We start from the raw sequence: 11,006 nt of genomic DNA, 5'->3' as shown, positions 1-11,006 counted from the left end.
CAGAGCTTTGATCCTGCATAGATATATCAGACAAAATTAGATTTTTCTTTTTTAGGTTCCCAGATTCCATGGCTCAACAAAGATGCAAACAGATGATGATTTTACAATGCACTTACACTTACACTTAGTTTAATAGGTACAATATGGGTTTATTTATATAGCCATCTCCAACAGATAAAGTACATGCTACGGTGGTGTAGTGCCTAGACCTGGGCTTCATTTGGGAATTTGCTAGTTCATGTTTAAATCTTGAGGTGTTAAACTGCAAAAGGAAAGTAAAACTCATGTGTTTCATTATGTTATGATAGTAGTGAGATTTAATACCAGTTCTTTTTGTAGTATCCTTACCTAACAGAGTAATTAACAAATGTAATTCTGACACCAATTGCAAAGTCATTCCACCTTCATTGCACCTGTATCCTAAGCCCTGTTTATCGCTTTGTATTTCTATGGCATCACTCCTTCACGCCCCTCCTCTGCCCCCACCTGCAAGGCTCTTCTTCCACTTGTCTGCCTGATTTATTTGAGGCAGTGTGCAGTTCACACACATTCCACTACAGGATCCCCCTCTCCACCTCCTTGTCCTGCCACTGGACTCTCATATCATAGGCCTAGTCGTTTATCTTCATAATCCTCTGATGGAGAGAGTAAAGAAAGCATGGCGGAGGAGATGAGACAATAGGAGAAGGCCTGTTTTTGCTGGATTAGTGTTTTTTAGTGTCAATATCACCCTACATTATGAGCATTATGAATGGCTATATTCTACTTCACTTTTAACACCATTACCACACATTAAAGGTGCACAGTGTAACTTTTTGGCTGGAGTTACCTCCTTGTTTCTATGGATATGTCATTGCTTTGCCTGGAATGTTCCACAGTATGATATTAAACAGCTCTACCTTGCATTTGGTAAATCAGAGGTGGTTTTATAGCTCAAATATACCTAGAAAAACTAACTGTGAGTGGGGTTGCATTTCCACAGGTCTGAACTGAAGATAGAAAGGTTTAATGCCATACTGTGAAACATTCTAGAGCAAGCAATAGCATATCCATGGAGAAAAGCTTTTGATGGACCCTCTAAACTCTGGAATGAACTGCCTCCTTACCTACACTCTCTAGGTAGAGGAGATGCCTCTAAAAAGCAACTAAAAACATTTCTCTTTGAGCAAGCATTCTCGCCCCCTCAGGTTTAGAGCTTAGAGTTGACTGATTTTATTATGAATATGTCTTATGCTGTTTTTATCTTTTGTATGTGAAGCACTTTGTGACTATGTCTGTGAAAAGCACTATATAAACTTTACTTACAGTACTTATTTACCCTCCACCAGAAAACTTACACAATGCAGCTTTAACTGACAAAAAATGTGACTAAAATGTGTTGTTTCTATTCAGTTTCAATAGGACTAAACATTGTGTACAGTTTAAGTGCATTGTGATAAAGAAATAAGTTATGAAATCTAACAACTTCATCTGCCAAAAATTAAACAAAAACTATTTGGTTGTAGGCCATAGACACAAAGCCCTTGTATTTTGGCAGCATGAGATCAATACATCTTCAATATACTGTACAGCCCTGGCAGACTTACAAAATAGCCTTCACCAAGTTTCCTCCTCTATCTCAAAATTTCCAACTTGTACATAAAAGAGCTAGTGGAGTCATTCAACTGACGCAATCCCATCATGTCCAGGACACTATTGCCACACACTTAGAGCTGACTTGCCGCATTCGCAAAAAACGCTATCCACAAATCCCTCTACTTTGCACCCCCTCCGGCCAAGCCTAATTAGTTATGTGGTCGGCACTGGTCCGTCCCATAGCCCCAAATGGCAGCGGGTCATAAAAACTTAAGTGTTCCACCAGTCAGAGCTGTGTAACTGTGGCTATATATCGTCCAACGCGCCTGAGTAATATCAAAGCCCATCTCTCACAGGCCTACTGACATCCATGAAATCACTTTATGGCATTTTCAAAGGAATTTCTAGGTAATTTCTTGGCAATTTTGCTTTCCTTCACACGTCCAGTTCCATCCCACAGGTAAAGAAAAGGACCGGATTTCCCAAGAGGTGCAAGAGTTGTATACAAGCTCAAATGCGCAAACACTTTTAACCCCAAAAGCAAACGTTACTTTAGGTTAGCAAAGCTTATTCCCACAGTTAGTGGTGTTTCCAGGGCACCCGACACTCATGGTCCTGCCCTCAGTAACCCTGGTGACGACTGACGGGTGTTTCCTGTCACAATATTATGCCCAGGGGAATACTTTGGACTACAAGTAAAAAACGTTTTTTGCACAAGATCATTACCTTAAAGACCCCAGGGAACATATCACAAGGCATCTATCTAAATACATTGACATTTAGCAAAGGTATGTGACTATCTCAAAGAGATTCAAATTGATCAAAAGCTGAGAGTAATTATGATGTTTTACTTATACAATTGTCATTTACTGTTACCTTTCACTTTTTCTATTGCAGCTGTACTCTTATCTAATTTCTCCTGATTCTATATTGCCATAATGCTCCACTCTGAAATTGCAGCAGCATTGTGACTACATTATGTGACTTTGTGTGACTCTCCCTCTCTGAATTTGCATTTGTGTTTGTGCAATGAGATTAATATGGCTCAATATAATCAGTGGTTAATGAGGAAGCTCACAGGCATCTAGACAGTATTCAGACTGCACTCCAACACCCAAAATCTTTTAGGAAATTGGACAGAAATAAGACAAAATGTAAATGTATATGTAAAAATAGGGTTGGTTGATAATTGTATCTTAAATATGTTGTTATTAGAACAATTTTATTAAAAGGCAAAAGTTATAGAAAGATTGAGACCAAATATGAGTATATCCAGATTGATGCAAAAACTGTGATTTAATAGTGGAACAATAAGCTAAGTATAAAAAACAAAAACAACAAAAAAAAACTTTTATTCCTTCCTCATACCTTATGAGATGAGACCAGATCAGTGACAGAGAGAGAAGGGGAACTACTCATAACATATCAACACAGCTTCAGTCACAGTCCCCCCAAACCACAGCATGACAAATGAGCCCCTAGCAACACAGAAAAATGCAAGACTTTGGAAAATATGATCTCATGTTTAGTTGTGTTATAATACACATGACACAAGTAAATTATTGAGTTTTTTAACCTTTATGACAGCCAGTTCAAAGATTGTAAGAAGGGTGGCCGATATACCGATGACGATATACAATGTTGGGCTTATTGGTGGAAAAACACTTAAATAGACATTAGAAGATGGAACTCCCTTGATCAGTGAACCGTTTGACTCTGGCAACCAGCTTTGCTTCACTTTTAAAGAGCACATTAGTCAAAAGTGTTCAGAAAGAAAAACAACGCAAGAGTTTCCCTTAGATCATAGCTCTTCTTGTCTGATATTCAGAGCTGCCATGGCTTTACACAAATGAAATGTTATATATGGAAATTTCAATTTATAATCCAACCCATTCACACATTTGTTTTATAGATATTGACATAATAGCGTAACAGATAATGTATAGATAAGACAATGAACACAGTAAAAAAAGAAAGCCTGCCTAGTGAAAAAAACAGAAGCACTATTGTCTAATTACAATTCATTGTGGTGTTTACATTGGAGTCCAAGGAAAACTTGCCCTTTGACCCTAATGACAAGACATTCCATCATAGGACTAGGCAACCAAGTCCTGTAGTTACACACAACTTCACCATGTCAGGAAATAATGTAAAAAATTTTGAAGTACTAGGATGTGCAAATACCGGTTATAGTCACTGCTGACCTGGTTGCCTTAATTTCAATACAGCATTTTTCTCCTTTTCACTATATATATATATATATATATATATATATATATATATATATATATATATATATATATATATATATATATATATATATATATATATATATATATATATATATATATATATATATATACATTTTATAACATACCACTATACTGTATGTTCAAATTAATATACAATTTTTGGCCAATCTCCAGAATTGTTTATTGCATTATAGACAAGAGTAATCCCATTATACTCATTATTATTTAAGATGTAAACACCACTCCTATACTCAATGAAACAAGGCACTCTCAAATGCATAGTGAAGAGTGATTGTAAGGCTTTTGCAGTGAAAATAAACATAGAACAAAGTGCTGACATGAGCAAAGGTGGGTGGGGAACCGCATTGTGACATTTTTGTGCAGAGCGGGGGGAGGAAAGACATTTGGATTAAGGAGGGAAGTGAGGAAAGGAGGAGCCGAGGGCATTTTGCAGAATCTTTTGGTTTAAAATGGGGGGTGCGTTGAGATATATGATGTGGTTTTGGGGTTTATCCAAGTTTTGAAGCACATGCGGGGCTCTTACCTTTCACTGGGCGCCCAGCTGTGTAAACAATACACGAGTGGCTGGTGTTTTCAAATGCTCAACCAATCCAAGAGCAGGATTGAAGAAGAGGGCGGGACTTGTGACTCAGCTTCTGTGTGGAAGCAGAAGTGACATAATGAAGGAGAGCTAGATGGGTCAGAAGTTAAACTCATCTTCTGTACTCCCACTGTCTTCTATTGTTGTCCAGATCGAGAGTCAAAAACCAGATTGGCATTATTCAAATTATTCTGATGCAGTGGCCAATGTTCTTTCACAAAGTAGAGAAAAGGGGTATAGTAATATTGATAAATCCTGTAGCACATAGGCAAGGGGAAGATGCAGTAAAGAAGAGTCTGGAAGTGTCTAGTTTCAGATTTACTGTGGTGGTGGGAGAGAGTTGGCGGTGTTTTGTAGCACACAGTGGACAGAGCCAGAGCTGGAGGAAGGAAGACAGATTTACATAGTGAGAACAGATCTGGCAGTGTCTGACGCGGAGCCTGGACACAAGTGTTCTCCAGTGAACTCTATATTAACTACGGCTAACTTCAATACTGAAAACTGCCCTGGTGAAATTATATTTCCATACTAGAGTTCACCCATCCCAAGCCACCTACAGACATTCTGTCCTCTACAAATGATGGATGGGCCCAGTATGGGACTATGGCAAACCTTTACTGTTTAGTGCAGTGTGTAAATCAGTCAGTATTTGTGTGTGTGTCTGTGCGTGCGTGTGTGTGTCTCTGTGTGTGTGTGAGTATACAATATTTTTTTGGATAGAATAGATTTTTGTAAGGTTTCAAAATATAGTCCTTGTAAAATAGTATGTAGATGAAAATGTTGTTAATTACACGAGAAAAACACGTATTATCGCTTACTGCTGATCAAATGCCCACCTGTGTGTTCTGCTCCCTTGTGTTGCATGCATTGCACCAGATATCTTTCACATTGTTAAACTTTCTTGTTGTGAGGCATCCCTGCATTGTGGTTTCACACTGACTTGATCATCTCACTATTTACTCGTTCAAACAACAGGTTGCACCTCGAGCGATCATTAATTTCCTTGTTAATAAGAGAGCTGAGCGGGAAGTGGGTCATTACAAACCCCGTCCTGTGTGTTTCCACCATAAACTCTGTAGGTGTGTGCTGCTTTTTGGGGCTTTTACTTCTTATTTAAGACCAATATTTACCCAGCAGCCCCAGGGTGAGATTACCTCATATTCTCCTGCCCAGCTGTGCTTTCTCAACGTTTCCAAGACAACCAGCAGAATGTCCCATCATGTTTATCTGGAAAACAGAGAAAAGGATGGAGGATATGTTTAAATTAGGCCTTAGAAGTAGTGACTGAGTTAAATCATTTAACCTGCAATTTATAAAATAAATAAAATATAGCTTATGTTTAAACCCAATGTAATTTATAAGACACACATATTATATTACATCTTTTGATAGACGTTTTGTTGTAGAATCCATTTTCTTTTTTAGTTAAGTGTATAATGTGCAACCTTACATATAGGCAATACGTTTTATAAAAAGACAATCAATTACTTAAACTTACCATTTGTAATTAGATTGACAATCTAATTACAAATGTAGATTGACTGACCCATTCCTGCTGCATTCTCACATGTCCCCATTAGATGCCATCTATGTTGGTTGCTGTCTGAAGAACACCAGAGAGCACAGGTGAGTCTGAACAAAGGTCAGATGACTATATTATATGTGTATATGCACACACACATATACCTCTATTAAAACTCCATCTTTAATTTCTAGTTGGTATTTGAGGCAACACAATAAACGTTTAGTCAGTGTCATGTCATGACACATGCATATTCCAGTCACAGGTGAGTCACCACAGTCTGTCTCATAAAGTTCTATTCGTCAGTCCCCGTTTCCGATATCACTTTCAAAGTTTTAATGTAATTTGTTTTGCATAAGATTGCTATTGTTATATGGTCCAAGCAGCACCCCATTAAAGGTTGTTGTGTACTCGATAATGCCATGGGAACGGAAAGATATCTGCTTCAATTTGCAACAGAAAAGCTTTGAGTGCTAGGGAATGTTCTATTTGGTCTTCTCCTGGTCTGTTTAAGTGGTAAAAGTCTCATTATTTAGCCTCTAAAGAGCAGAGGACAGTGCAAACAAGTCGCTATGACCTCGAAGTCAAGAGCCTCCGTCCTTCAAAGTACGGCATGTAGCGTGGAGTACACGCCGTCAATTGGAGATGCCCGCAGTGTCTTTTATGAGCAGGGTTAAAACAAGATTATACGCACTTTTCAGTCAGCTCAAGCAGAAACGGACTAGATGTGGAGACCGAGGAAAAGTGACAAGGAGGATTTATTAAAACAGCAGGAATGGGTCTTGGACTTGAGCCAAAAAGGATCTCACCCCGGTGGGTACGAACCGGATTTAGAAATTAAATATTGCCTACTTGATTTGTGACAAGATCATTTTGTAAGTGACTGTGGAGTTGTTAGGAAGGGTGCGAATGATTCTTTTTAAATAATCAGAAAAATGGATTTTTCGCAAAAATACACATTTGAGTCAGACCAGCCGGTGGACTGTACGTTTGTCCAGAGCGGACAGACGCGTCGGGACCCGCTCAGGTTCAGCAGCAAGGCCAAACGCAGGAGGATCATCACGGTGGTGCAGAGGCAAGCGGCCAATGTGCGCGAGAGGAAGAGGATGTTCAGCCTTAACGAGGCCTTTGACGAACTGAGAAAGAAAGTCCCCACCTTCGCCTATGAAAAGAGACTGTCCCGTATCGAGACTCTGCGGCTGGCCATTATCTACATCTCCTTCATGATGGACCTGCTCGAGAATACCTGACTCTTCACTCTGCCCTTAATAACTCTTCTGGTGCAGAATATAACAAACTAAGCCTGATTCACGTGGGCATTACAGTTGTTTATTTATCTACAGGCAATTTTTCAACTGCTGTACGCATTATGGGTAAAACATTTGTTTGAACGAGGCATCTGTATATCACCCCCTTTTTCCCTCTATGGGATATCTTATTTTAAACTGACACCATAATAATAAATATGTTACAGAAATCGAAGAGTTTACGCAAGTGCGGCGTTCAGGTGTAGTTCAGCACCATGGAGAGCGCCAGGTGCGCCTTACAGGTGTAAGTTACCTGAACTGTTTCAGCTTATTACCATCACAAATGACAGGCCAACTAGTGAAATAAGAGAAGATATCCGACCCCGTGGGGTTTGACAGTGCAAGAGCAAATATTAGGCCTATTGAGATTAAGAGATTTAAACGTCTTATCCACGGGAGACCTAATGAAACACGGTGTTGTCTTTGGCGATGAGGTGTGAATTGAATTAGGTCCATGACGCACAGAGACGCACAGATCGGTGGCAGGCCTTTTGGCCTCGAGCACCTCTCCACCGGGTGAGAGTGTTACATAGTCACATTCACTCCTTTTGCGATCAGTCTTTTTGGATCTATTTTATACTGGCACAGAGCCGAACGACGGTGCAATATAGGCCTAGGCTATATGCAATGCTTTCTCCCCGTTTTTCACCAGTGTTTGTCTTGCTCCGCCTTAAGCGACCCTGCTGTGCGCACAGATCCGCCCTGTGTGCTCCCTGGATCGGTCCGCCTTTAAACCTGAGCCTCGGTGTCCACATCCCTGCGGGAGTCAGGTCCGTTTATGCGCATACCTCAACGCGGGGCCCGACGGGAAAATAAACAGCTCGCTCCTCTACGAGGTGGGCCTCCAGCTGAGAGAGCCTCCTGAGTTTTGAGTAAGTCTGAGGAGAGGTTCACCCGCTAACCAATTGAGCAGAGTCTAGACCTGTTCCAGGTTATATGGTTATATCAAGTTAATTTTAGAAATAAATACGTCCCCACAAAGTCAGGTTTGTAAACTGTAATTGTGAGCATATAGCCAATGGCATTGGCCTATTGTTATGCTACAGCCAATTGTTGATAACAGAAGTCACTGACCAATTAGGCCTATATCTTTCGATGAAAGCTATACATATATAATAACGTTTAAAATAACATTTAAATTACAAATAAAGTCTATAAATAAAAGTATGATATGTAGCCTATGTGTTTTGAGTGTCAAATGGCAAATGTGGGCAAAGCTTCCCGAAGTTGGGGCAGTTTTAGTTTTGGCACACATATTTCTGATATTATAACAAGGCCCAGTTTTTCTGCAGTATTAAGTTACACACAAACTTTTGGCCAATCAGGGCGCTCCCCAAATTCCTCCTGCCTGCTCCCCTATAAAAGCCCCGGCCCTCCTGTCTGGCAGCCACCTCAACTTCTCTGTGGCTTATGAATATTTGCATAACATAAGCGGCTCAGGGTTGTGTTTGTTGAGGGGGTACGGTATTGGGTCTAACTCCAGAATAAGCAAAGTTTTGAGTAAATAACTCGGGATGCGGGAAGAGAACCCCTCCCCAATGGACAGTGCGGGGAACAGTGAGGAAGAGACGGATCGTCAACTTCCAAGAAGAGGCTCGAGAAAGCGGCGAGCGGCGCGGAGGAGCACAGAGGACGAAGAGGAGGTGGACACACAGAGTCCAAGTCCCGGGAAGAAGAAAAACAGAAAGAGCTGTGATGGCGGAGGTGGGAGCGCAGGGAGCAGCGGCAGCGAGGCCAGCAGCAGTCCTGTGCGCTCTTTTGATGACCTCCATACCCAGCGCGTGATGGCCAACATCCGCGAGAGACAGCGCACACAATCCCTCAACGAGGCGTTCACGTCATTACGAAAGATTATACCAACGCTGCCCTCGGACAAACTGAGTAAGATTCAGACTCTAAAACTGGCAGCCCGTTACATCGACTTCTTGTGCCAAGTTCTTCAAAGCGACGAGATGGATGCACGAGGTTCTAGCTGCAGCTACGTGGCGCACGAGAAACTGAGCTACGCGTTTTCGGTTTGGAGGATGGGGGGAGCGTGGTCCCTGTCCACAACATCCCACTAGCAGCGTGCTAAACGAATAGCATGGTAAGCCAAAGCTAATGTTTCTTTGAATGGCAATTGGAAAATGAGTTCCTACGTCAGTCGCTATCATGTACAGTAAAAACAGTATCATTCATAACAAGAAAATTGGTTATTCTGTATTGTGAATCCTATGAACTCACAATGTTTTGACATTAACATAACAGAAGAGCCTGCTGACTTTACAATATAGACCAATAACAAAATATATATGTGTACTCTTCACTTTAAAAGCAGTCTGCGATAAAACATTCAAAACTGAATTTCTCTTTGAATTTGCCCTTATGGTGGTTTGAAGTTGACTAAATACTCCCTCTCTGCTCACAGATGCTCCAGGCTGCAGACCCAGTCCTGTGTCAGGTTGAAGCAGGTGAGACTCCACTAGGGAAAGTGTCACTGAGCTGTAGGGCCTGCAGGACAGTGGCCCTTTTCATATGTCCCTCTGCACAGACTTGAACTATATTTGCAAGGGAGCACTTAGGACTAGGCACACAGGAAGAACCATGAAGATGAAGACCACTGCGACTATGAATGTTGTCCAAATAGACTCTGATTTGTTACCAGAGAGAAAAATGACAATCCATTCCACTTTTTCAGCAAATATTTATTTTTTTTTAACAAGTTTGAGATACCCTGCCACTCAAATAAAATGTATTTATTGTGGAAACAGATTGCCACAAGGAGACATGTGAGTGTTGTAAATATGCTGTGACTGAATAAACATGAATTTTATAATTAACATTGGAGTCATATTAAAATATAAAATGTTTTGTAATTAAAAAGGGTTATCTTACCACAGACAGCCACACGTCATCCAGTAATCTCATTTTGCATGTCCAAAGCCTGAGTTATTATGAGTGAACTTTGGTCAAACTTCTGCCAAAACAGTCAGTCATCACTGCACACTGCAAAACAAACAAAAACAATTAAGTAATTGAAGATGCACAAATACCTTTCTATTCTAACACATTCCCACAGCGTTCATATTGGAGGCCTATATGCACAGTTTATTTTCACTGGTTGTTGCGAGATCCCTCCGTTAACCAAACCACAGCCAGGGGGGCAAAAGAAAACATCTCATAGCCGTGGCTTATTCTGTAGTGATTTCTTGAGCTCGGGGATCTGGGAAAGCCATAATTAGCTGGTGGTCTGTTTGAACTGGGTGGCTGTGGATCTGTGGGAGGCATGCATGATATTCCCAGATGTCCTCTGAACCACAGGTCAACAAGGGAGTCTCTCTGTGCAGGTGCTAAGGCCCTGCCATCACTCCACTGCTGACAGATAACAGGGTGGATACACCTCATAATGGCAGCTATAGGCACCACAAAATAACATGAGGACACAAATAAATGTGTCTATGGGGAAAAGTATATATCTACTGTAAATAACACAGAGGGTTGTAAAAAGGTTTATCTTTTAGATGCAGTTTGGATATTTTACTATCCATATACTTTACAATACTTTGAACTATTGTTCATATGCAGATTTTTGTTGTAATACAGTACATTCTTGGGTCTAGTCATTAACACTGTAATAAATAACTGTAATAATCAATAATCAATGGGGAAATTTGGCTTTTGCCCGCCATGTGGGAGCATAATATCATCACATTCTGTAATCTGAAAACCACTAACAGCATGTAGTGTCCCCTGCACCAGAAAAGTTGCAC

General features: G+C 40.6%; 1 protein-coding gene across 1 annotated transcript; it reads left to right on the top strand.

Moving 5' to 3' along the window:
* Positions 1-8,666: 8,666 nt before the first annotated feature.
* On the top strand, positions 8,667-10,042 carry twist1a (twist family bHLH transcription factor 1a). Its single transcript, XM_020932818.2, has 2 exons — positions 8,667-9,343; positions 9,665-10,042. The coding sequence occupies exon 1, from the start codon at positions 8,772-8,774 to the stop codon at positions 9,318-9,320; it is 549 nt and encodes a 182-aa protein (XP_020788477.1). The 5' UTR covers positions 8,667-8,771; the 3' UTR covers positions 9,321-9,343; positions 9,665-10,042.
* The last annotated feature ends 964 nt before the right edge of the window (positions 10,043-11,006 follow it).

Source organism: Boleophthalmus pectinirostris, unplaced genomic scaffold (assembly GCF_026225935.1).
Source record: "Boleophthalmus pectinirostris isolate CB_2022bp ecotype Guang Dong unplaced genomic scaffold, ASM2622593v1 HiC_scaffold_21, whole genome shotgun sequence".
NCBI classification, from domain to species: Eukaryota; Metazoa; Chordata; class Actinopteri; order Gobiiformes; family Gobiidae; genus Boleophthalmus; species Boleophthalmus pectinirostris.
This window is presented reverse-complemented; position numbering and strand designations above follow the sequence as displayed.

What these genes read in the sequence shown, in the direction of transcription:
- twist1a (XM_020932818.2), top strand. Translation starts at nt 8,772, where the DNA reads ATGCGGGAAGAGAACCCCTCCCCAATGGACAGTGCGGGGAACAGTGAG.